Source organism: Myxocyprinus asiaticus, chromosome 4 (assembly GCF_019703515.2).
Source record: "Myxocyprinus asiaticus isolate MX2 ecotype Aquarium Trade chromosome 4, UBuf_Myxa_2, whole genome shotgun sequence".
NCBI classification, from domain to species: Eukaryota; Metazoa; Chordata; class Actinopteri; order Cypriniformes; family Catostomidae; genus Myxocyprinus; species Myxocyprinus asiaticus.
The window spans coordinates 40,541,702-40,569,315 of record NC_059347.1 but is presented as its reverse complement, the minus strand read 5'-3'; the positions used below and the strand labels follow the sequence as shown (position 1 = coordinate 40,569,315).

At 38.2% G+C, this 27,614-nt stretch overlaps 1 protein-coding gene across 5 annotated transcripts; it reads left to right on the top strand.

Moving 5' to 3' along the window:
• Nucleotides 1–256: 256 nt before the first annotated feature.
• Nucleotides 257–27,538, top strand: LOC127432463 (probable ATP-dependent RNA helicase DDX31). Of its 5 annotated transcripts, none has more exons than XM_051683586.1 (8): nucleotides 822–964; nucleotides 2,521–2,565; nucleotides 2,709–2,750; nucleotides 3,377–3,508; nucleotides 3,596–3,702; nucleotides 12,499–12,549; nucleotides 12,717–12,853; nucleotides 25,543–27,538. In XM_051683586.1, exons 5-8 carry the CDS (start codon nucleotides 3,649–3,651, stop codon nucleotides 25,886–25,888), a joined length of 588 nt encoding a protein of 195 aa, XP_051539546.1. In that variant the 5' UTR covers nucleotides 822–964; nucleotides 2,521–2,565; nucleotides 2,709–2,750; nucleotides 3,377–3,508; nucleotides 3,596–3,648; the 3' UTR covers nucleotides 25,889–27,538. The 5 variants fall into 5 exon arrangements, 4 of the variants coding, with proteins under 4 accessions (XP_051539546.1, XP_051539552.1, XP_051539565.1 ...); XM_051683592.1 differs by lacking the exon at nucleotides 822–964 and adding an exon at nucleotides 1,166–1,430; XM_051683605.1 differs by lacking the exon at nucleotides 822–964 and adding an exon at nucleotides 18,844–18,947 and having other exon boundaries at nucleotides 1,166–2,565.
• Nucleotides 27,539–27,614: the final 76 nt, after the last annotated feature.

Here is a 27,614-nt window from a genome sequence, read left to right as displayed (position 1 = left end):
GTTTGCTGGAGTTTGTCATCTAAATGTTTTTGGAAAGATGTTTTCTTCAAAGTTTAGTCAGCTAAACAATCCACTGAAGAGACTGTTGGTTTATCCCTTACAGCCTCGTTTTCATTCCAGTCAAAAATTACATTTGGCACTACTCTGAATAAGGTAAAAAAAAAAATAAAAAATGTTTCTCTCTATAAGAGCAAACTGTAGTGTAGCGTCAGTATCGGGACTTTTATTTTGACAATTTCACTACCCGGAAGTGCCATCGCGCTGTAGTGAACACATAACAGAGTTTTGTTACGTTTTACTTTGTACTCTCACAGCTATCCACGGTGTAGTGTTTTTATGCTGTTAAAAAGTAAACGTTACTCGCATTTAGCTTGAAACTGTTAAACCTTACATTAAAACGCAGGGTAATTCGCAAGCCTACAGTTTGTGTGTTGCCTGAGATTGCTGTGAAAGTGTACAATAATTTTGGAAGCTACCTGTCTTGATAGATATTAAATAGTTTAGACGTTTTTTGGTCTCCCGTTAATTGCCATGGCTGAGGACGTGCTGGTGCTCAACATCTCTTCGGATCCCTTAAAGTTTCACATAAAGGAATATAATCAAAAATCTCCTTCAACAGCAGAGAAATGGGCTTTGGTAAGTCAGGCACACCTCTTATGTTGTCATTTTCATTACCCACACTGGTTTGCTCTAGGTTTCCTTCAGCTTGATTGTGTAGTACTGTAGTGTTAACAGGTGTTTGTTGATGTTACAGAAAAAGAAAGAATCCATCAAGAGGAAGGCATTCTTTGAGCCACAGGAGAACAGTGCCTCCAAACAGAGGAAGACTGACCTGGCTGGTCAGCAACACACAAAGAAACAAATGCTGCAAACCCCCAGAAGCCCCTCTCAGAGGAATTATAATAGAGACACAGAGGAGAACAAGGACCAGAGAGAAAACTTTGCTGCAAAGTCCCCATCAAAGGTGAAAACATTGCCAAAGAAAGCTCACGAAGAGTGGAGACCATGTCAGACCATTTATCATTTATTGATGTCTGGGAAAGATGCTGTAGTGCGTTCCCAGACTAGATCAGGTGGGACTTCTGAGCTACTTTACATTTATGTGAACACACCGGGTCCTCCATTAGTTTTATTTTTTTATTAATCAGTGAAATTTTCAATTGAAGGTTGTAAATCAAATGTAAATAAAGTTCAGGAGGTAAATCAAATTGATAGTTTAACAAATGCACAATACAGCATGCCATAGTATTTCAACTGTTGCCAATGATATATTTCTGGATATTTTTTTTTATTTTTTTATTTAAAAGTAAATTTGCAAAGAAAAGAAAACAAATACTACAGACAAAAGTATTGTCCGGGTGTGATCTCGACTACTATCTTCTGCAGGAAAAACATTGGCATATGGAATTCCAGTGGTGCAGTCCTTACAAGTAATACAATCTAAAGTGAAGCCAAGACAAACTGATTTTCTAACCCTACAGTACACTTGATGAAATGTTTGTTGAATGTTCAATAATGTTCTTGGCTCACAATTTTTCTGATTGTAGATGCCTAAAAGAAATGCATTTATTTATTCATAATGATTAGATATTGATTGACCATGTTTTGTATTCAGTCCTCCACTGTCACACTGTTAAAGGAATAGTTCACCCAAAAATGAAAATTCTCTCATTTACTCACCCTCAAGCCATCCATGATGTGTATGACTTTCTTTCTGCTGCTGAACACAAATGAAGATTTTTAGAATATCTCTGCTCTGTAGGTCCATACAATGCAAGTGAAAGTTGACCAGAACTTTGAAGGTCCAGAAATCACACAAAGGTAGCATAAAAGTAATCCAGACATCAGTGGTTAAATCCATGTTTTCAGAAGCAAAATGATAGATGTGGGTGAAAAACAGATACATATTTAAGTCTTTTTTTTACTGTAAATTTCCACCTTTAACCAGCTCCAATTAGTAGGTAGTGATATGCACAAATAATGTGATTTGCCAAAAAACATAAGAATGTGAAAGTGAAACTGGAGATTTGTAGTAAAAAAGGACTTAATATTGATCTGTTTCTCCCCCACACCTATTATATTGCTTCTGAAGTCATGGAATTAGCCACTGGAGTCATGTTGATTACTTTTATGCTGCCTTTATATGCTTTTTGAAGCTTTAATGTTTTGTTCACCATTCAGTTGTATTCTTCTAAAAATCTTGGTTTGTGTTCTGCAGAAGAAAGTCATACACATCTGGAATGACATAAGGGTGAGAAAATGATGAGATTTATTTTTTAGTTTTGGGTGAACTATTCCATTAAAGCTCAAAGACATAATTCATTTGTACTGTATGTATTTAGCTAGAAATGAGTTGAATGTTAAAACTGTCACCATGCATGTTTATTAGTCCGATTCGACACTGTTAATGTAGTGTAAGGTTCTAATGGCTGTTGCATGTATAGTTACAGTCATATTCAACATTTTTGATTGTGATTTTTGGTTTTATAAATAAAATTCCATTTGTCTGGTCTCTTTCAGAGATCAGATGGGCCTTTGGCTGTAGTGATTGTTCCAACCTGAGAGGTAGCTTTCATTAAATGATATCAATCTATAACCATTTTTTTATTAATTGTGTGGATAAACAGACATATACATCCACGTTTTATACCCTGTTATCATCTAGTGAGTTTGTTTTTTCCTGACCTTGATGCTATGCTTCCCCTCAGCTTGACCTGCAGAGCATTCAGATGTTCCAGAAGCTTCTAAAGGTGAGAATATACATTGGTGCTATATTATTATAACATATTGAACTAGCTGAACCACTATGGTTTTAGCCTTTCACCTGGATCATCACGGGAGTTCTGATGGGAGGAGAGAAAAGGAAAGCAGAAAAAGCCAGGATTTCCAATTTAATAAAATAAATAAAAGGCCCCATTCACACCAAGAGCGTAGCAATAAAGCGACACAAAAATGTTCACACAGAGCACGAAGCAAATAATTGTCAAGCTCCGCAACAAATTTGCATACATGAAAGTAAATTGCTTTAATGCAAAGGACAACCCATCTCATTATACAAATTGCAGTTGCTTTAAAGCAAATAAAAACCAGATAGTTCTGGTTGTCTGATTTGTTTGGAGAAACGGCACCCAGCCTGTGGCCTTGTGCCAACGGACAAATCACAACTGTGTTTTTATTGGCAGCACTGTTTTGAGTGTGATATTGCTTAAAAACAGTCCGTCCATACTACAGTGCACTACTAAAAATGTCACTCACTGTGAATATGCAAATTAGTATACATCTAGTTATGACTTTGCTGAAAATATGATTCATTCTGGAATGTCACTTCACTCTGTACTGTGTCTTTCTGTCCTTCCATTCTTTGTCTTGGGTTCAGACTGAGGACGGGCATTAATGTTCTAATCTGGACTCCAGGCAGACTGGTTGATCACATCAAGAACACTCATTATTGCTTAGCAGTGCTGTGCGCTGGCTCATTTTGGATGAAGCAGACAGGTCAGAGAACACGGTGTGTGCATGCTTTGAAACTGAGAAAGACTTTGTGGTTTAAATTATCAGTATGTGTGTATTTATCATTAGCTTTCTGTACTGGCAGGATCCTGGACCTGGGCTTTGAGAATTATCTGACTGTGATTCTGAATGCCCTGAATGCCACTGGACTTGCCAGACAGAATGTGCTGCTTTCAGCCACACTCACTGAAGGTAAGCTTGTTGTCAGTGGTGGCTCAGCGGTTAAGGCTCTGGGTTACTGATCAGAAGGTCGGGGGTTCAAGCCCCAGCACCACCAAGATGCCACTGTTGGGCCCTTGAGCAAGGCCCTTGACCCTGTCTGCTCCAGGGGTGCCGTATCATGGCTGACCCTGCACTCTGCTTAGCTGGGATATGTGAAAAAAAGAATTTCACTGTATATGTGCAAATGTATAATGTGTGATAAATAAATAAAACTGCCTTCACTCCAGCAGAAGCAGGCTGGGATGAGCTGACAGGAGTTGATGTCTCTCTGGGCATTTTGTAATACTTTTTTTAATTTTTTATTTCAGTTTGTTCACATTGTTTTCAGTTTCCATTTATGTAATTAAATACAGGTGCATCTCAAATTAGAATGTCGTGGAAAAGTTTATTTTCATTTAGAGACACAGAAATCATTTATTTCAGTAATTCAACTCAAATTGTGAAACTCGTGTATTAAATATATTCAGTGCACACAGACTGAAGTAGTTTAAGTCTTTGGTTCTTTTAATTGTGATGATTTTGGCTCACATTTAACAAAAACCCACCAATTCACTATCTCAAAAAATTAGAATACATCATAAGACCAATAAAAAAAACATTTTTAGTGAATTGTTGGCCTTCTGGAAAGTATGTTCATTTACTGTATATGTACTCAATACTTGGTAGGGGCTCCTTTTGCTTTAATTACTGCCTCAATTCGGCGTGGCATGGAGGTGATCAGTTTGTGGCACTGCTGAGGTGGTATGGAAGCCCAGGTTTCTTTGACAGTGGCCTTCAGCTCATCTGCATTTTTTGGTCTCTTGTTTCTCATTTTCCTCTTGACAATACCCCATAGATTCTCTATGGGGTTCAGGTCTGGTGAGTTTGCTGGCCAGTCAAGCACACCAACACCATGGTCATTTCACCAGCTTTTGGTGCTTTTGGCAGTGTGGGCAGGTGCCAAATCCTGCTGGAAAATGAAATCAGCATCTTTAAAAAGCTGGTCAGCAGAAGGAAGCCTGAAGTGCTCCAAATTTCTTGGTAAACGGGTGCAGTGACTTTGGTTTTCAAAAAACACAATGGACCAACACCAGCAGATGACATTGCACCCCAAATCATCACAGACTGTGGAAACTTAACACTGGACTTCAAGCAACTTGGGCTATGAGCTTCTCCACCCTTCCTCCAGACTCTAGGACCTTGGTTTCCAAATGAAATACAAAACTTGCTCTCATCTGAAAAGAGGACTTTGGAACACTGGGCAACAGTCCAGTTCTTCTTCTCCTTAGCCCAGGTAAGACGCCTCTGACGTTGTCTGTGGTTCAGGAGTGGCTTAACAAGAGAAACACGACAACTGTAGCCAAATTCCTTGACATGTCTGTGTGTGGTGGCTCTTGATGCCTTGACCCCAGCCTCAGTCCATTCCTTGTGAAGTTCACTCAAATTCTTGAATCGATTTTGCTTGACAATCATAAGGCTGCGGTTCTCTCGGTTGGTTGTGCATCTTTTTCTTCCACACTTTTTCCTTCCACTCAACTTTGTTAACATGCTTGGATACAGCACTCTGTGAACAGCCAGCTTCTTTGGCAATGAATGTTTGTGGCTTACCATCCTTGTGAAGGGTGTCAATGATTGTCTTCTGGACAACTGTCAGATCAGCAGTCTTCCCCATGATTGTGTAGCCTAGTGAACCAAACTGAGAGACCATTTTGAAGGCTCAGGAAACCTTTGCAGGTGTTTTGAGTTGATTAGCTGATTGGCATGTCACCATATTCTAATTTTTTGAGATAGTGAATTGGTGGGTTTTTGTTAAATGTGAGCCAAAATCATCACAATTAAAAGAACCAAAGACTTAAACTACTTCAGTCTGTGTGCATTGAATTTATTTAATACACGAGTTTCACAATTTGAGTTGAATTACTGAAATAAATGAACTTTTCCACGACATTCTAATTTATTGAGATGCACCTGTATATGCTAAATACCATATTCATGTTCATATTTATGTATAGTATGCAAGGATTGCAAGTTGTCATTCAGCCGATGCTTTTATACAAAATGTGTATGACATTAAACGCATTGCAGTGACAGTCACCATGCAGCAAACAGAGGTTATATGGCAAGTTTACAGCAAAGGCACAATAATAAGTGTCATACAGCAATATAAAGTACATAATGTAGTCATTTTAGAAGTTTTAACAAAATTTTGTAAAAAAAAAATCCTAGTCCATTGTACTTTAATGTACAGTCAGTACACATGGAAATTGTTGGCTTTTTTAACATATTTGGACAAGCAAACATTTAATCCTCTTTGAAACAGTGCCTATTAATAAGTTGATATACTTGAACAAAACCACATGGAAAATTTGCTTTTTCAAAAATATCAATAGATGTGATATTCTTCTGTGGAAAATGTAAGTACACTCTCAGATACTGGCCTCAGAAGCTAGTATTGCCCCCTTTAGCACAAATAATTTCTTGTAGGCGTTTTGCATAATTGTCCACCAGTCTCTGACATTGGCTTGCTGAAATTTTGACCACTCTTTCTTGCAAAATTCTTTCAGTTTCTAGATGTTTGAGGGTTTTCTTGCATGTACTCCCTGTTTCAAATCCCCCCTCAACATTTAAATTGGATTCAAATTTGGGCTTTGGCTAGGCCATTCCATAACCCTCCATTTTTTCTTTTTTGAGCCATTCCTTGGTGAATTTGCTAGTGTGTTGAGGATAATTATAGTGTTGAAAGGTCCACTTCTGGTTCAACTTCAACTTTCAGATAGATGGACTCACATAATCTTCAAGCACGCTTTGAAATGATGCAGAATTCATAGTTGAATCAATGACTGCAAGCTGCCCAGTCACTGAGGCAGCGAAGCAACCCCAAACCATAACATTTCCACCACCGTGCTTCAAAGTTAGTTTGAGGTTCTTCTCCTGAAAAGCTGTATTTGGTCTGGGCCAAACATTTGTACTGTTACTGTGGCCAAACAACACTTTGATTTGTCTGTCCAGAGCACATTATTCTAAAAGGCCTGGTCTTTGCCTAAATGTTCATTGGCAAAGTGTAGTCTTGCTCTAAATGTTCTTTGTAGACAGCAAAGTCTTTTTCCTGGCATGCCTCCCATGCAGGTCAAATTTGTGCAATCTCTTTCTGATTGTAGACGTATGCTCTTTGACACCAACAGTTGCAAGAGTTATCTACAGATGTGGGTTCTTGGACTTTTTTCATCAAACGGTCTGCTCTTGGGCTAAATTTGCTGGGATGGCCAGTCCTGGACAAATTGGCAGTCGTTTGAAATCTACGCCACATGATTTACCTTACAGTGGAATTATTTACTTCAAATAATTTGGAGATCTTTTTAAATCTTTTTGCCAGATGCATAGGCATCAACAACCTCACAGAACGTTTTAGATCTTGACTTGATGACACCACACATCTCAATAGCAAATATAACACCAGACACTAGATGCGAGAGGTTTAATTAAAACAGGTTCCACCTGCACTCCCTAAGGAGGTTCTAATCATTGGCACCCAGTCTTGAACACTTGATTCTAATTTTATGAATGTGAAGGTGTGATAAATGTAGGGGTGTACTTTTTCCATGTGACTGATCTTTTTGTTTATTTAAATTATCAAACAATGACTACAAAAATGTCAATTTTGTAGTCATTTAAGTGTATCAACTTTATTAATAGGCACTGTTTCAAAGAGGATCAAATGTTTGCTTGTCCAAATATGTCAAAAAAGCTAATGATTTCCATGAGGTTGACTTATTTTTTTCACATGACTATGTGTTGTGTAGTTAGGGTTGTTCATATTTAACCACCAAACATGGAAATTGCTAATTTCTGTTATACAGCCTTTTTTTTTTTTTTTTTTAACACTATCACCCAAAGTACTACTACATTTTCAATGTGTGTGAAACTCTTCAGAATTTAATATTATATTTGTCATTTAAAAATTTACATTAAAAATGACATTTTAATTAGTTATTTTTCCCTGGAAGAAAATACATAATTTTAAAAAGAATAATAAGCATCTAGATGTCACCTGGGTCTTTTTCAACCCACATGTGCATTTTAGGGGGGTAAGGTTGCATATACAGTGCTGTGAAAAAGTATTTGCCCCAATCCTGATTTCTTCTGTTTTTGTGTATCTCATACTAAATTGTTTCAAAAATTCAAACTAAAAACATAAAACGAAGGCAATCTGAGTAAGCACAAAATACAGTTTTTAAATAATAATGTTGTTTATTGAAGTTATCCAATAACAACTGGGACTGTGTGAAAAAGTGTTTGCCCCCTTGGTTACAAAATTCCCAAATCTATGAAACTGCATTCATAATGAGGTTCAGCTGGACAAGACACACCCAGGCCTGATTACTGTCAGCCTGTTCAATCAAATCAACACCTAAATAGAACTTTTTCAGCAGCATGAAGTTGACTAAAAGGTCTCACCCAGTAACACACTATGCCAAGGTCGAAATACATTTCAGAAATGAGGAAACAGGTGATTGAAATGCATCAATCTAGGAAGGGTTACAAAGCTATTTCAAAGGCTCTGGGACTCCAAAGAACCACAGTGAGAGCCATTATCTCCAAACGGAGAAAACTTGGCACAGTAGTGAACCTTTCCAGAAGTGGCCAACCTTCCAAAATTCCTCCAAGAGCACAGCGGCAACTCATCCAGGAAGTCACAAAAAAGGATCTGCAAGCAGTTCCAACAATTACATTTAATTATGTAATTATGTAGTTTAATTATGTAGTTTTTTTGGTCAAAACTATTTATAACAGCTCTCTATAAACATCCAAAAATCACTAGTATCATATGACACTGGGTTAGACCATCAGGGTCTAACGTTGGCCCTCGGCCAGCAGTGGGTGCCCTGTGGCAGTGTCAAGGGAACTGCATCCTGCCACTGTCCAGCCTGCTCCCTTACCCCTACTCAGATGTAGCTGCTGTGGGTCACCCATATGGCAGTGGAAGAGCAGGGGATTCTGCGGCATCTATGGTCAGATGTATGAGAGAGCAGGTCTGGCTGTGGTGCTGGCCTGTAGTGTTATGGATGGGTTTGGTAATGGGACAGCACAGGCTGAGCTCTGGACGTCTCCTCCGATGAGGAGAGCTGCAGGAGATAGGCAGCTGTTCCAGCACACAACAGATTGTGCTCCATGCAGAAAGAGAAAGAGCAAGATAGAGGAGCTGTCAGACATCCCATCTTCAGAGAGGCTCTCAACTGTGCTTCTTTCTCACCTTTTGTTATTAACTGCTCTCATAATAAATGAATAGTTCCCCAATGAATGCATTTCACATTACCAAGTTTGAAACATGGAAGTGAACTAATGGGGAAAATCTCTTTACTGTTGAATGGGAGACCATAGCAAATATTTTTGTTTTCCCATATGCTCCAACAGCAAAAAGAAAAGGTTCCAACAGCAAAAACAAAAGTTATGTTTCTACAACAAAAGAGGAAAAAATAAAAAGTTAGGAGAGAAAGATGCCAAATTTACTGTCACTTCCTCAGCAGCTGCATTGAAATCCCATCGAAGCAGTGTTGACTAGAGAGAACCTGGGGACGGATTTATGAAACGTTCTTAAGAAATTTAACTACCATTTTCTTCTTAATTTGTAACAAGAAAAAGTTACGAATATTTTGTATTCCCGAATAAACTTCTTAATTTCTTATCTTTTTTCTTAAGATTGTTCTTATGAAAAAACGTAAGCATTCAAATTCTCGAAATTAAATTTCTTAAATATCATCGTAAATAACATCTTAAAGGTAGGATAACCTCACAGTTGTCTTAAATCCTGAAAGGTATGACGTTTAATTAATTTACTGGGAGTCTCAAGTCGCAATGGGCTTTTTACGTAGGAATGTTATTTTAGACCAAAAACATTTTTGACTGTTTTGTGTTTAATTATATTTTTATTTTTAGCTTGTAAACCATGTAAATGTTGTCACCAAATTCAAACAATAAAAAAGTTATTTTGAAGCTTCTTAATGTGGTGACCAATCATGCTAATTCAAACGGAAATGCTACATATAGCGCTCTCTCTCCGTGATCTTTAGAGTTCATAGAAACATAATAATTAGAACATTAGAAAGCGGAGACTTTTCACACCCCATCCAGATCCCAATCGGAGTTGGGCACAGCTGAGAGAGACTCCGCCACCTTTTCCCATTTACCCGCCTCGTACTTTCCGACTTAATATTATTATCATCAAGCTTCCTAAGGAGAACTCTTTCCTTGCAGTAATTTTCTCAGCTCTTGTCTACTGAAGTTTTTGTTTCTTTTCCTCCATGTCAAAAGTTATCAAATGGTTAAGAGCAAGTAAATTCTCCTTAATGTTAACACATTAACACAATCCTTAACACATCTTACGCTCTTTACATTCAAAAACATTATCACGAGGTGCTTGCTACTTAAAAAAAAAAAAAAAAAAAAAAAGGTTAGATACAATTTACCAACGTTGAAGTATTTAATTTGTTGTAGGCTATTAGACAAGGCAACTCAGTTAGCAGGCTGATCAGACAACGTCAAAGCCTGTCTTTTTATTCTTAAAAAAAAAAAAAAGTTAAGATGTTCTTAAGAAAATATTTGAGAACTTAATTTTCAAGAATTGCACTTAGGAATGTTCTTACGAACTTCTTATAATTTATCCTAAGAACTTCGGTGAATCCGGCCCCTGCTCTTTTTCAGAGCCTGTTCCATTTTAAAAAAGACGTTATTTTCATTATGTTTGGTTCTGTTACCTATTTTTAAATGTCTGCAGTCCTGCATTCCGCTGAGTATATAAACTCTCAATATAAGCGTCAGAACCGTTGTCATGACAATCAGCATGTGTTTTCTGTAGGCTGTGCACGAGAATCAAAAATAAATTTAGAGCATATGTTGTTTTTCACAATTTAAAATGTTCAAAGCATCTTTTCATGGTATATATGCTGCCTTGTAGACATGACACGTGACATGCCTTGTATAGAAAAGCTAAATACAATTATGATGGTGTAGCTTAAAGGAATATTTTGGGTTCAGTACAAGTGAAGCTCAATCGACAGCATTTGTGGCATAATGTTGATTACCACAATAATTAATTTCAACTTGTCCCTCATTTTCTTTAAAGAAAAATGCAAAAATATACGTTACAGTGAGGAAATCACAATGATAGTGAATGGGGCCAATCCGTAAACGCTAAAATACTCCTATTTCAATATGTGTTAACATGATTTTAGTGTGGTAAAATTGCCTGCTAACCTTTTGTGTAAAGTTAGATCCAATTTTACAACTTTGTTCCCATTATGACACAACGCGTAAACCTAGAACAGCAGCCTGCCACAAATTATGATTTAAACAACTTGTTTTAAACAAAGAATTAATGTAAGCACTAAAGTAATAAGATTCACATTTCTGCCTTCAAACCCTCCAAAATTGGCCCCATTCACTTCTGTTGTAAGAGCCTCTCTGTAACTTTGCTTTTAGCCTTTTTTTTTTTTTTTTTATTTAAAGAAAAGGAGACAAGTGGAAATTATTTTTTGTGATAATCAACATTATGCCACAAATGCTGTCGATTGAGCTTAACTTGTTTTGATCCTGCAATATTCCTTTAAGACGGATAACAAAGACAGTGAAGTTGAAAGATACATATTGTTTTTTAAGCACTACGAGTATGATTGACAACTAAATTTAGTGTGTACGTGATCTATGTCCGTTCTAATTCGTTAACCAGTCCAAAGACTCATCCAGCATTGAATAAGAAGGAATTCTATCTTCAGTGACTCTTTATGCAAAGTTTGACCACCTCAGAAACTGTTTCTGAATGAAACTTACCCATTTCTCTCCTTTCAGGAACACAGGAGGTGTTCCAGGAGTTTTCGCAATGCAAGACTGGCATTCTAATGTGCACAGTATGTCATTCAATTAAATGGCATTTGTACTGTAATATAAATGTTGACTATAGTCTAAAGGACACAGCCTTTTACATGTAAATAAACCCTGTTCTGTCAACTCTGTAGAATAATGATGCTAATAGTAATAAATAATTAACAACCATTTAGCTGATGCTTTTATACAAAGCAACTTTGAATTACATGTGTTGCAGGGACAGTCACCCTGGAGTAACTGGGGGTTAAGTGCCTTGTTCAAGGGCACATTGGTCATGGCTCAAGGCTCACTTCGTGCAGGGCTCATATCAGCAAACTAGAAACTATATAGTTAGAAACTATTCCGCAACCAGAGAGCTGTGGGTGCTCTACTGTATTTTAGGCCTGCTGGCATTGCATTATGCCAATCTGAGACAGCACATACCAGCCAGAGCAGCACCTGCGATTTTTCTCTCCCAGCTGTGAGCTGACTGTGTGTGGGGCTGATGTATCTATTAGCCTTATTGTAAATGTGTGTCTCTTTAGAATACAGATACTGCAGCAGCTCTATCCTAACTCACGTCACAGTTATCAAATGTTTTGCCTCCTATGGGCTTCCCCACAGCAAACTCACATTGAATTGAGACCCCTTTGAAATATAAATGGTTGTTTAATGAATCATTGATGTAATAATATAGCTCAAGTCAATAAACACTAAAGTTTTAGGGACAGGTGTCATTTTCCTCCAACCTGTCACTCTGCAGAAGGTATCCCAGAGTAAATGAACGGTTCTAATCCTGCTGACAGCTTGGCATGGTCTTGTGCTGGTTTCCATCTGTACCAGCTCCAGAGCTGCAGACTCCAAACACCCCATAAAACTTTTGAGTTTTATACAGTTTTAAATCATTACATGTTTTTATTTTGCCTCCAGGATGTGGCTGCACATGGATTGGATCTGCCTCAGGTTACATGGATTGTACAGGTTGGATTGCTTTACGTGTATAATCTTTGAAATAATTAGTAAACATTCACTGTGTGCAGTGATCCATTTAGGCTGTTATGATTACGTTGCATTAGTATGATTTTATCTAATAGATGAAGTTACTACTTTAATGTCACAGTCATATGATGAGAGTCTTCCTGTTGCAGTATAACCCTCCCATTACTGCTGTGGAATACGTTCTTGTGGGCCACACAGCACAGATTGGAGCCCGGGGCAGCAGCCTGCTTTTCCTCACCCCCTCTAAGACCACCTTTGTGGATGTTCTGGCCAATCATATCATCAGGTGTGCTGACTGACACTTCATCTATATCATGTTGATGCACTTCGACACAGCAATAGGGGAGTTACAAGGGGCTGGTCCAGATTGAGGTGGATACAGTCCAGTCACTGACTACATTATGATTTAAGGTGATCAAACTGGTCTCTGGAAGCCAGTGAAGTAAAAACACACACACTCTCTCTCAGTCTCTCTGCATGAGAAGAGAAACTATGGATACTATGCAAATTCTTAATAGTTCACCCAAAAATGGAAAATATTGTTGTGGCATGGGGGGGGGCGTGGTCATGTGTCATCTGCAGGAGAGGGAGAGCGGTAAGGATCGTCACCTGGGTTATGATTACTCTAACACCTGTCTCTAATTATAGTGGTGGTGGGAGACCTGTAAAGGCATGTCAGAGCAGGGAGAGAGCACCAGGGATGAGCCAAAAGAAAGACCGGCAAAACAAAGAGCCCTGATTTTGAGTTGCCTATAAGCCGTAACTTTGAACGTTAAAAAATTAAAGACTGACCTTGACTGTTCGCGGTCTCCTGACTCCTCCATTGCCCACAAAGACAGAACCTTTTTACAGTGGTGCCGAAAGCCCGGCAATGGGGTGGCTCAGTGAAGGAAGGCGGAGCCGTGGGAGGCTCGATGGAGATCTTTAGGACCACCGAGGCTGGGGAGAAAGTGGTCTCTGTTGAAGGGAGCTCAGAGACCACTGGAACCAGAGTAGTAACCCGGGGGGGGGGGGCATTAAAGATAGCCCTGGGACAGATGAGGCTTCAAACACTGGCTCTGGGATGGACGGCTTCAAAAGCTGGCTCTGGGACGGATGAGGCTTCTGGAGTAAGCTCTTTGACCGTGGCAGGCGTGGGCACGGGCTCGTTGACTGTGGCAGGCGTGGGCATTGGAAAAAATGGCCTTAGTCGAAGAAATCTTCTTGACCACTGGAGTAGATAGCAGAAGGCCAGCCATTACTATGTTAGCAATAAAGTTCCCTAGGGGCAGAACATTGCAGTCCAAAGGGACCATCTCCCTCAAGGTTTGTTCAATCCCAACCAAAACATGGTCCTGAGGACTCTCTCACTCCCATTCACTTGGAAGCCCAGGCTCCAAAACCTTGCACAATAATCCTCCACCGAAGAAGACCCTTGGGTGAGTCGCTCAAGATGTACTGCTAGATCCATCTTTTGTGGGTCTGGAGAGGAGTTAACAGAGTAAGCCGCTGTAGTTCTGGTAACACTGACCAATGGTGGGGAGGTGGTAACAGGAACTCTCACTATGGGAACCAGTGTGTGTTGAATCAACCCCAAAAGTCTGCATAACTTGTTTCTGAGCATCGCAGGGTTGTTGCAAGTAATTGGATCCTGCTGGGTTCACTTTTGCAGGTCTGTTCTTCTGTCACGCGAATGGGAAGGATGAGAAGGGCGTGGATCCAAATGCAGAACTAATTATTATGAGACTCAGAAGATGAAGCAATGATGAAAATAAAACACTTGAGAAAAGGGAAATCAAAATGCAACAGCTGTTTGCTGGCTAACTTTGTATGTAACATTCACAAACTAACATGCTAACAAACAAACAGAAACTAAGGGAAACATGAGGGCTATATATACAAATGGGAACTAAAGACATTACAATAAACAGCTGGGAACAACGATCAGAGGGAATGGGGAACAGGTGTGCATGATGAGGATGTCTGGAAGGTGCATGATGGGAAATGTAGTTTTCGGGAAAAACTTCAACATAAAAGTCTCAGAACACAAAAGGATGATGATAACTTAAACATAAAAGTCACAGAACACAACATGATGATGACGTGACATTTGCATTTTCCTCAGAAGGACGGGCATTTTTAGCAAGAAGCTAATTTGACCATGTACTCACAGAGGCGCATTGCTGTAAGCAGGGTTGGGATGGTTACTTTTTAAATGTATTCCACTACAGATTACAGAATACATGCTGTAAAATGTAATTTGTAATGTATTTCATTAGATTACTCAAGGTCAGTAACGTATTCTAAATACTTTGGATTACTTCTTCAGCACCGGTAGATTTTTTCACTTGTTTTAACTATAAGAACTCTGCCAGTACAGTAAGACAAAATACACATGTTAAAAATACATTCTCTGAAAAACCTAAATATCTTATGCAGTGTTGTTTCTAAAACAAGATAACTCAAATTGATCTTGTTTTAAAGATTTTTAGATATTTTTACTGGAAAACAACACAAATATTATTATCAAGAATACGATTTTTGCTCTAATATCAATGGTCTTACTAGAAAAAAAGAAATTATGATCTAACGTGAATTTTCTTGATAAAAAAAATAAGATTGTGCCTGGTAACGTGCATATACAATGGCTAGAAATAGCATTTTAGCTTAGCGTAAAGCTGACAATTTACACAAGGTTTATTTCTATTTCTTCTGCTCCAGACTTACTTCAAACTTACTTCTCTGTCTGCTCGTATGAATGTAACACTTCATAAGAAAGTGTTTCACCGCTGTTCAAATGCACTTTGGATCGCATCATTTATATGTATAAATGTTTTTTACCGAAAGGACTAAATATTAAATGAAACAAATGACAATCAAATGCAAAGTAATCTCTTCAGTAATCAAAATACTTTTTGAATGTAACTGTATTCTAATTACCAATCATTTAAATTGTATCTGTAGTGGTATACAGTTACTTATATTTTATATTTTAAATACGTAATCCCGTTACATGTATTCCGTTACTCCCCAACCCTGTAGGCTATAAGGTGCAAGCGCTCTAAACAAATGTGTGCACAAATACCCATGTAAACATTTGAGAGCAGCCACTTGTCAGTTAGACAGTATGCGTTTACCGAATTGAGTTGGTACTACTGATACTCTAGAAAAATGGTTGTTCTTTTTTTATACCGGAGTAACTGTACTTTTGACGTCCTTAGTTTGGCTGCTTCTGTTATCATTGTATTGCTGTTAACTTTGTGATTTTGCAGTTGAAAAGTCAGGTCTAGAGAACAGCTGTGGGAGAAGAATGGCTTTCTCTTTTATCTCCTTTCTTTCCGCTCCCTCACTCTCAGACAACAATAAGCGAATGTTTCTGCCAGCTCTCAGTCAGTCCTAATCCTGATTTAATGTCCTTTTCCCTCCCAGAACCAGTGGCTGGTTGGAATCCTCACCCATCTTTGCAGAATTGTTGTAATTCAGCCACATTGGAGGGTTTTCGAGCATGAACTGTCTCTTTAAGGTCATGCCACAGCATCTCAATAGGATTCAGGTCAGGACTTTGACTAGGCCACTCCAAAGTCATCATTTTGTTTTCTTCAGCCATTCAAAGGTGGACTTGCTGGTGTGTTTTGGATCATTGTCCTGCTGCAGAACACAAGTTCGCTTCAGCTTGAGGTCACGAACAAATGGCCGGACATTCTCCTTCAGGATTTTTTGGTAGACAGCAGAATTCATGGTTCCATTTATCACAGCAATTCTTCCAGGTCCTGAAGCAGCAAAACAGCCCCAGACCATCACACTACCTCCACCATATTTTACTGTTGGTATGATGTTCTTTTTCTGAAATGCGGTGTTACTTTTACGCCAGATGTAATGGGACACACACCTTCCAAAAAGTTCAACTTTTGTCTCGTCAGTCCACAGAGTATTTTCCCAAAAGTCTTGGGGATCATCAAGATGTTTTCTGGCAAAAATGAGACGAGCCTTAATGTTCTTTTTGCTCAGCAGTGGTTTTCATCTTGGAACTCTGCCATGCAGGCCATTTTTGCCCAGTCTCTTTCTTATGGTGGAGTCATGAACACTGACCTTAACTGAGGCAAGTGAGGCCTGCAGTTCTTTGGATGTTGTTGTGGGGTCTTTTGTGACCTCTTGGATGAGTCGTCGCTGCGCTCTTGGGGTAATTTTGGTCGGCCGGCCACTCCTGGGAAGGTTCACCACTGTTCCATGTTTTTGCCATTTGTGGATAATGGCTCTCACTGTGGTTCTCTGGAGTCCCAAAGCTTTAGAAATGGCTTTATAACCTTTTCCAGACTGATAGATCTCAATTACTTTCTTTCAAATTTGTTCCTGAATTTCTTTGGATCTCGGCATGATGTCTAGCTTTTGAAGATCTTTTGGTCTACTTCACTTTGTCAGGCAGGTCCCATTTAAGTGATTTCTTGATTGAGAACAGGTGTGGCAGTAATCAGGCCTGGGTGTGGCTAGAGAAATTGAACTCAGGTGTGATAAACCACAGTTAAGTTATGTTTTAACAGGTGGGGCAAACACTTCTTCACACAGGGCCATGTAGGTTTGGATTTTGTTTTCCCTTAATAATAACAACCTTCATTTAAAAACTGCATTTTGTGTTTACTTGTGTTATCTTTGACTAATATTTAAACTTGTTTGATGATCTGAAACATTTAAGTGTGACAAACATGCAAAAAAATAAGAAATCAGGAAGGGGGCAAACACTTTTTCACACCACTGTATATGCATTACAAAACAAGACAAGACAAGTGCATTGCTATGTAACACTGCAAAAATGGCATGGATGACCCATTTTTTTTTTTATAAACATAAAATTTTGCACTTACATTGTGTAAACAAGCAGACATTGGAGACTTTGACAGCCAAGGGGGAAAAAGGCAGAATAAGCTTTATTTGACAGCATCTTAAGAAAATCAACCAGTCAATGTTGTGCTTCATGTCTCTATATTTAAATGAAATGTTTGAAATATGTAGGAATCACAATAGGAAGATGCAATATATCACATTCTTGAAAGCTGACAATTCTCTCAGCCACAGAAAACAAAACGCACACTGGGTGTACAATTTAGGGTTATTGTTTATGAAAACTGAGGAAGAGCATTTAGATCTGCGAAAGTCTGTATCTTTGATAATATCAACCCAAATAAGAAAACAATGGCAATCTAATGTAGAATTGCCTTTTTACACAAAATAAATGTAAAACTGAAAAAAGAGCATTATGTCTGTCTGTCCTTTTTAAGTTTGAATCCTCTCCTTCAATGAGGGGAAAATTAGCCTTATCTTGTCCTGCACATATTGTGATATTGCACACAAGAGCCAGATACTTGTGCAGATAATCATTAGGAACGGTGAACAAACTGATATGATGTTCAAGATTGTGAACGCTGACACACATCTTTATGTAGAACCAAACACCGTCAGGATATATGCATAGGCAAGTTCAGTGACACTTTTTACGAACACTACAGAAAAGAATGGAGAATAAAAAGCTAACTGGAACTGGACCACGGAACGCTTGATAGCCGCAACTGTTGTTGCACATGTTGAGTGTTGTTAAACTCACCGCTTAGATTTTATCAAAATCATTTGGAAGGTCAGATTAAAGCGATTGCCGGTCTTCATCGAATCACTGACTTATATTAAATAAAAACATTACATCTCTGAGAAATGGTGGTATGCAAGAAAATCTGCCGGTACTCTGTTGACTAAATTAGGGAAGTTCAGGTACTGCATACCAGTGAGTACCCGCCCACTTCAAGCACTGGGCGTAATCCAATATCGGTCGACCTCTAATTTATATCTGTTTATATATTGGAACATAAACCAATTTTAATGTGATATATATGTGGAAGACATGTCTTGAGTATTTTAAATTTGCATATAGCCTACCCTGTTTTACTGATAAGCAATGTTAAGGCCATGTTGAATATGTGCCCCTGCCTGTTTAAGTAAGAGTCTGTCATACATTATTTATTTTAAGATTGTGTTGGTTTTGGGATGGGGATACAGTATTCATTTTTTTTTTGTTCAGGTCTTGAAAAAGGTCTAAAAAAGTCTTAAATTTGATTTTAAAAACTCTGCAGCAACCCTGAGAGAGTCTTCACAGATCCAAACACGTTTAGCATTTCATAAAGGAGTTAAAAATAAATTAAAAATGTAGTTTAAAAAAAATGTTAAAGGGTCTTTGATCTTTATTGTCAGAGAGACTCTGAGTTGCTTGAAGGATTTAATATCTCTGCTCTAAACAACTTTTTGGTTTTCTAGCACTGCAGTCATTCCTGAGAGCATACACCACCTACCCCTCCAGCCTGAAACACATCTTCCATATTCGCAGCCTGCACCTGGGCCACCAGGGTTTCCGTTAGCTGGTAATTACTGGTTTTTGACCATTAAAATATCCTAATGTCTGACAAATTCAAACATTGTCGCACACAATATCCGGTTAAAATATTACCACAAATAGTTAGCAACCACTTTAGTTGATGCCACAATTGCACAGCGTGCCGCCATCCCAATGAAAACAGCGCTTCGCTGCCATGGAGGTTTAAACTTTGAGGTGGTGAGGTCTTTGACTAACAAAGCATGTTGTATCCCTCACACTTGCAGAAGCAGCTGTTATTCCTGTCTTGCGTGCCCGCAGTGAGAAGCCTACAACGTTAAAACAGCCTTGCGTTGCCGTCTTTTGGAGGAGAAGGAGACCAGGCTTACATTAATGTCAAGTTTTATTGAAACATATTTAACTTCACTTCATCAGCAAAACGCCTTTGTGCTACGAAAAATCGGAGGAAAATAGTCATAAAAATAAAGATCCAAGGAAATTAGCCAAGGTGAGAAACTATATGACAGAACCTAATGATTTGTTAGGCTATTTTAATATTTTTTTGTAAACAAAAAGATATGTGGAAAATTGCAGTTTACATTATTGCATTGCCCCCTGTGCCCCCTGTTGAAGGGGTTTTATTTAAATGAGATGCTAATTCCATGACGGCTGGCCATAAAAAAAAAATTAATAAAAATAATCTTTTGGAATGAAAAAGCAGCTATAATGAACAAGCATTTATCATTAATTTTGACTTGATTGTGTCATTATTTTATTGCATTATTATGCATAGTCCATTGCGTTACAGCGCAAAATAAACACCTAAATTCGATGACTGGATTTTTTTTCCCAAATTGTCCGGCAAACTTTATCATTTCCGGACACGTTGGCCGGCACCAAAATTTCTTAGCGGAAACTCTGGGGTGTACATATCACATACCGTGATATGTACCTAGAAGGTTACCTAGAATGTTAGAAAGTCCCTAGGTTATAATTATGCATGAGCTGAGAGATTCTTTTTTCATACGTAAACAAAATGGACATCGTTACCGAAATTTACCCATACGAAGCGAATTGAGATCTTGTGAATCGAATTGAATTGAATCACAAAAATCTGTATCAATACCCAGCCCCTGAATGCACAATTAAATTTTAAATAATAATAAAAAAAAAAATTAAATAGTGACGTCCTAGTGTGATTATTAAAGCACAATTGGCTGCAGTCTTTGTCTGCATGAGTTGCGTGCTTTAAAGTGAATGTGTGAAGCCCACTGCTCATACACTGGAAACTCCACAGGGAGTAAGAATAATTTGTGTTGTATGAGATAAAGCAGAGCACTCATCCACTGTGAAGCATGCAGCACATGTAGACTATATATTTATATAATTAAATCACAGCATTTGTGCTTTAATGATCACATCGGGCCACGTATTGAACTACTTATCTGGAAGTTTGAAGCTTCCATCAAAGACACATGTCAAAATAAAAGCTCTTGTCAAAATAAAAGCTAGACATCTGAAATTGAAGAAATTGCGACAAATGTATTACAAATGTATAGTAAAATGTAATATTTACTGTAGTAATAATAATGAATAATAATGATTAAAAAATTATTTTAAAAAAATCTATGAAGCAATATATGTATTGTATAAAAGTTTGGTAAAAAATAAATGTAAAAGTAATTGTTCATTTGTAACAAAACTATCTTGGAGCAAGACTAAATGTGAAAACACTAACATCCTTTAATTATGTCTTTTTTGTATATTTAGCACTTATCTAGTCACATCATAAGGAAATCTGTCCACACAGATGCGAAAAAGCTGCATGACATGGCACAATCACAGCCAATCAGAATATATTTAATGTTTAATGTATAGTTGTGTAGAGTGGGATTTTGGAGCAGTAAGATTTAATTGTGGCATGACTACCCAACGTGATGCCGCAGGAACTGAAGCCAAGCGACCTGCTGCCCCTGCAATTGCTAGCATTGCTGTGTTGGCGAAAAGCCCACCGCTCTTGGCAGCTGTGAGCCTTTCTCTTTTCCAGAGATCTGAAGGGTCAAAGAGGACTAGTCAAGTCTTGCCTTTACCAGCTGCAAGTTTTACCTTTCACCTTTGGCAACATTGCACTTACCTTCTTCCCCCAACTCCCGGTTCACTGTGTGACGTTAATAGCACCGAATCTGCTTTCTATACAAACCATAGTCTGATCCGAAGGGGTTTACTTAAAGGGATAGTTCACCCATAAATGAACATTGTCATCATTTATTCACCCTCATGTTGTTCCAAACCCACATGAGTTACATTCTTCCATGGAACATAAAAGGAAATGTGTGGCAGACTGTTGTAAGGCACTGACTGCCTCAGTTACCAGTCATTGTCTTTTCATTTTTTTTTTGCTCCATATAATGTAAGTGAATGGAGAATGATGCTAACAATATGCCTAATGTTTCTCTTTTGTGTTCCACGGAAGTAAGTCATACAGGTTTGGAACCACATGACGATGAATGATGACAAAATTCTTATATTTGGGTGAACAGTCTCTTTAATCTGAATTTGAAAAACCAGACCTGGTGTGTTACTCCCCTGAGCTCAAGGGCATGTAGGTGTAAATTGGGAGTGCAGGTGATAGTATGAGGATGAAGATGATTGATTATTGAAGGATGTTAATACAGTCAGGTACAGCAAGTACATTGCAACATGGTTGTTAGGCACTACCTATAATGTTTGACCAGTGCTTGACACTGCTTGGCTATTAGTGGCCATCTCCCACAGGACTGAAACTGGTGCTGCAAGCATGGGGTTCTGGTTAGCAAAGACCATGTCCAGACTAGCCCGTGTGTGTGTGTGTGTGTGTGTGTGTGTGTGTGTGTGTGTGTGTGTGTGTGTGTGTGTGTGTGTGAGTGAGTGTGTGAGTGTGTGTGTGAGTGTGTGTGTGAGTGTTAGTAAGTGATCAGCTTATCAGCAGGATCCTTAAATAAGCCAGGACCGAACATTACCCAAAACGTTTGCTGTCAGACAGTGAGTAGCTTTATCACTATCTGAGTGTGCATGTATGTGCTTATTTAAATAAAGAACATTTACATATGGGCTTCTGCTTTGGTGTTTAGCATGTTTTATAGTTGACTTCCACAAACTGATCATAGTTCCCTTGTCAGACCATAACTCTCATCTGAAAATTTCTGTCTTTGTTATGGTATTTGTCTGTATTTTACCGCTTTCTCTTTCATCCCAGAAAGTACTTACATGTGCCTCTCTTCAGTTCCTACATGATGTGCATCTGAGATAAAGGCCCTTGTGTACTGTCTATCTAGCGTAAAGGGGGTGTCAGATACGGTTTGGTAAAATCTGATGTTAAAGTTGCAAAACAGGACTCCATTGTGGAAAAGCTCTCTATGTTGTCACTGTACTTTCATCTTAGAAATCAGTGTTTATATGTTGAAATAGAGTCCCATATCCCTCCACTAACCTTTTAAAGTATTGTTTGTTTTCTGGCTTTTTGTAAATGACCAGTTTATGCTAGTGTTGAGAATTGACTCTACTGTTGGTGCAGCATGCTGGCTCATACACTATTGAGAGAAGCATGTGTCTAACCACTAGTAATTGGCAAGGTGACCTGCAGGACCTGTGAATGAAACCCATGGATCAGGACAATAGGTCAGTCCCTGAGGATATGCCCCCAGAGCACTCATCACGCACACACACTCGCTCTCTGCTGCCCAGACAACAGACAAAACTCGTAATGAACTTATCAGCCATCATAGATGACAGCTGACATCTATATTTACCAACCGCTGCTGTTCTTAGAATATTCATGCCACAATATGTTGATGTGACCTAAGCGGTCAATGCTTTGGCCCTGTTAACATTTACCACTCTGAGCCTAATTGTGTGTGTGTGTGTGTGTGTGTGTGTCATTGCTGTGTTGTGCTGTGCCTTACTACCTCAATTGAGGCTAGCCATCTTGTCAGGAGAGACTTCATTACAGCAGGCTGTGGTATACACTGTCCATGTCCAGACAAGATTTCTCTAATGAGCAGATCACACCAATATAAACATTCACACACACTTATAGACACTTGAGTGAACAACAAAGACCTCTGGTACACAGGAGAGAGGCCATTATAGGGAATCTCACTGTGACAGCACCTCAAAATATGCTTGTGAATTCTTAAGAGGCTGATTCTATTTTTTATTTTGCTGGATAGTGCTGGATATTGTTCATAGTAGCCTGTATACACAGGGCGTCCGTGGGTCCTTAAAAATTATAAAAAATGATAAATTCATTTTACAATTATAAATTTGACAACTGCAGTTTCTTGGTGCGTTCATTAGCAAAACACTTTCACACATTCCCACGCGCTTGACGCATGCTTTGAGTGCTGTACATGAACCAGACACCATGTTGCCAGGTTTTCATGCTATTTTTGAAAGTGCAGACGAGAGAAAAAATTCTAGACTTTTTTTTATAGCATTTATAGAGGTTTTTGGGGCTCTACAAAGTCAAGTGCAGTGGATGTCAAAGAATCACCATCTTGAAGACTGTACTTTATTCCAGTCGGACAGATGTCAAGTTTTATAGTGAAAAATACCTAAATTGTGGTCTGTTTCTTACCCAAAACAATCATAATGCTTCAGGAGACATGGATTAAACCCATTGAGTCATATGAATTATTTTTAAGATGCTTTTGTGTCTTTTTTGGAGCTTGAAAGTTTTGGACCCCATTGACTTACATTGTATGAACAAAATGTCATACATCCATAGAATTATCTTCGTTTGTGTTCTGCAGAAGAAAGTGATATAAGCTTGAGATGGCATGAGTAAATGATGAGATTATTAGCATTTTTAGGTGAACTGTTAAGACCAATATTTAAAGTCTAAAATATCTTAACAGAAAAATGTGTTAAATGTCTTTTGCGGAAGTCTTTAATTTTTTGATGGAAAGACAAGAGAGACTCTCACCCCTTTTTATGGATGGGCTTGTTGTTGCGATCTCTGATCTTTACCTAGAGACCCAGAATTTTTAGGATTTGGTGAGGATTTTTCTTTATTTTTCTCCGTTCTGAGAGCACCTATTACTACCAAAACAAACTTGGCTTTGCTTGATTGTTTGTTCCAGATCCTCTTTCAGTTTTTGGGTACTTATCAAACTATTTGTTCTATTTCATTAAGTTATTCATTTGAGGCTTCGGCACCTATCATCACTGCCGTTTTCTGCACAATACCAGATTGTTTGGATGGTGTTTTCTTGTCTGTGTAGATCTGGACATCCCACAAGATCTTTGTTTTGTTGTTGTTCTTCCGTTTATCTCTAGTCTGGCTGCTAGTGCTGTTAACCTCAGAGCTGAACAGTTTTAAGAGCACCAGTTGGACATGGCATTTTATTAGTTCAGGTACTTTTTTTCATTTTCTCTCCATTTGTATCTCGGGCAGCTACACCTGGTGACCTCCCTCTATTTGGTCTTTGTTTCCAAGGAGGACTTTGATGGTTTGTTGCTTTAACTCTGTAACCTAGCCGTTGCTGAGGCTTATTTCAGTGTCTGACAGTGAGTGTAAATATAGTGATATTATACATTATCTACACGCATTCGCGTTTGTCTGTATACATCCTTCATTTCGCCTGTAGGGGTCCCTGTAGAGCGCTCAGGGACTAAAAGAACAATAATAAAAGAACCGCGGTCTCATTCCTTCTCTAAACCCTGGGGGTAGAGTGTGTCGTGTGTTACCATGAGGGTAAGTGTATGTGTGTGTGTGTATTGGATGCTTAAGCAGCCCCACGGGGGCAAAGCGGCGCTTCATTCTCCAGAGTTATTGATTAGATAAACAGTCACTAGTTTTACATCAGGCCCCTGCTGCTGTCTACCAGCCTTTTATTGACGACAGTGGGAAATTTGTTCAGCCAGCCTCAAAGCTTGGCCAGACTGTATCTACCGCCCTCTCTTTATAGGTCGTTTGATGCTTTCCAAAAATTTAAGCAATTCACATTTGTTGTCATTGTAGTTGATATTCATTTTGTTTTTATTTTGTGATTATTGCTGGGGGGTTTTTTTTGGGTGGGGGGTTCAGCAGAACACAAAGATTTTTAGAAGAACATCTCAGCTCTGTAGGTCCATACAATGCAAGTGAATGGTGGTCAGACCTTTGTAGCTCCAAAAATCACAAAGGAAACATAAAAGTAATCCATAAGACTCCAGTGTTTAAATCCATATCTTCTGAAGTTATATAATAGGTGTGGGTGAGAAACAGAACAATATTTAAGTCCTTTTTTACTCTAAATCTCTACTTTCACACTCACTTTCAGATGTGAAAGTGAAACTAAACAGGCACCATATGTTATTTTCAGATGTAAAAGTGAAAGTGGAGATTTCTCACCCACACCTATTATATAACTTCAGAAGATATGGATTTAAACACTGGAGTCTTATGGATTACTTTTATGTTTTCTTTGTGATTTTTGGAGCTACAAAGGTCTGATCACCATTCACTTGCATTGTATGGACCTACAGAGCTGAGATATTCTTCTAAAAATCTTTGTGTTCTGCTGAAGAAAGAAAGTCATACACATCTGGGATGGCATGAGGGTGAGTAAATGATAAGAGAATGATCATTTTTGTGTGAACTATACCTTTAATATGTTTTACAGGCCTCCCAGGAAGCTCACAATGAAAGAGCCAGGATCTAACCTTATGCACTCAGAGTATGTCAGTGGGATAGAGGGAGAATCCAAGTCTAAGAAGATGAGGAAAAAGAAGATCAAGAAGAGGAATCTACTCCTGCATGAGAATGAAGTTATAGAAACTATACGAGATGCTGTTTTCAGTCAAGAAGTGCTCAGGTCAGAGCCCTCACGTCTAGATGGATTCTCAGGGTTGAATTCAGGTGTCTTTACACAGAGTGTGACGTTTCTCCCTGTAACAACGCATTACAGGTCAGCAGCATTGTCTGAATATTTGCTCAATGCAAAAAAATCAGTGCAGATGGTTAAATAATAAAAGGCAGAGTGAAATGTATTTGTAATATTTTATTGGTCTGAGTTCATTTTATTGGTATGAGTTCCCCAGAATCACTTTTGACCTGTGAATTTATTATTATAAATGTGGTGTCATAAATATAGCCTGTGACCTGTAGTAACTATTTAAACAGTTATGATTTACATGGAAAAGATTGGTTTCATTTATTGTTGTCTTTTCATCAAAATGTTATGGAAATGTTGTCACTGTATTTTACATAAAATTATTAGTATTCAGTATTCAAATACAGTTGTCACTGTATTTTACATAAAATTATTAGTATTCAGTATTTGTTTGTCTGATTTAATGTGATTTTGAACAGAAATGACTCAAAAATTATTTTAGAACCAGTGGTGTACAAAACATGACCTGCGTTGCATGTATTACAGCTGGTTTTAGCAACACAACATACTTCCATTGTTTTATCAATAAGACCTGTTTAGCTTCATTTAGCTGGTTTCTTTGGCTTGAAATTCAGCTAGGTCAGGTAAATAGGGGAGGATAACTGTGGAGGCTTACGCTGACCAGCTGTCCAAGTGTTCAGTCTGATTCGCCCGGTCACCAGCTGCTGTCTTTTGGCCAAAGACTTCGCTTCGAAAGCTAAAACGAAATTTGACCGGAATATTACGTTTCACGGTCGCTTTATTAGCGTGAAAGCCGCATGTTTTGTTGCCTGTAGAATTTCGATTGGTCTCTTCCAATGAAACGCCTATTATTGTGGGTCAATTAAACCCAAACAAAAAACCACTTACTCAGATACGCTCATTTCGATTTGTGTAAGCTGTTCTTTACGAAGCTCATGTGACGTTTTAAATATACACAGACCTCACAAGGTTTTGATTGGCAGTAATTCGTATGTTTATTTTAATATAAAATACCACGCTTAACTCATGTGGTACGTCTTGTGTAAATTGAAGATTGAAATAATAATAATAATAATAATATATAAATGGATCGGCCCATTTATGCTTTTATTTCACTGCGCCACAGACTACTGGTAGGCTACTATGACAGTTCGTTGCAGCTACCCTGTGAATTATAACAATTCTAATTTATTTTTGTCGGTAAACTTTTTGCATCGAGCATATTCTGAAGCCAATTACAGGGAGGCTGTCAATAAATTCACATTTGATAATATTAAAGAATAAATAACTAGAATCGAATGTGGCATAAATTCAGTCTTTATTTAGACAATTATTTTGGCGCATTTTGAACTGAGTTGTAAATTAACCACAACACAATTTCCTCAAAGACTGTTTCAACATCCGAACAGGTTGCAGTGCCTTGATCTGTGCATTAGGAAAACTAGATGTCAGATTTTAGTAATAATATCCTAATAAAAATAATGTCCAGCAATATAACCACCATAACGATCTGACCAGTTGCATTTGTAAAAACAACGCATTATTATTTTATTGTTCGTTATATTATTCAAATGCTTCTTATCATTAGGGGCAAAAATCCCAAATAATAATTGTTCTTGATTGCCTATTATTCGGCTGAAATTGCTTAGTCTTTTATTGATATCTGTAATGTTGATTTTGGTTTGCTTGCTTCATTTATTATTTGTGCAAATAACCCAAGCCATTTCTTAGGGGGAAAAGCATCGTCATATTTTTTTATTTTATTACCTCGTCAAATATTTTTTGCTGATCACTTTTTCAGCATTTGAAAGTTTAATAAATAGTTTGCATTCAACTTTTGG

What these genes read in the sequence shown, in the direction of transcription:
- LOC127432463 (XM_051683586.1), top strand. Translation starts at nt 3,649, where the DNA reads ATGCCACTGGACTTGCCAGACAGAATGTGCTGCTTTCAGCCACACTCA. An exon ending in AGGTTACATGGATTGTACAG is followed by an intron (nt 12,550 to 12,716) that starts GTTGGATTGCTT and finishes TTCCTGTTGCAG; the next exon opens with TATAACCCTCCCATTACTGC. An exon ending in CTGGCCAATCATATCATCAG is followed by an intron (nt 12,854 to 25,542) that starts GTGTGCTGACTG and finishes TATGTTTTACAG; the next exon opens with GCCTCCCAGGAAGCTCACAA.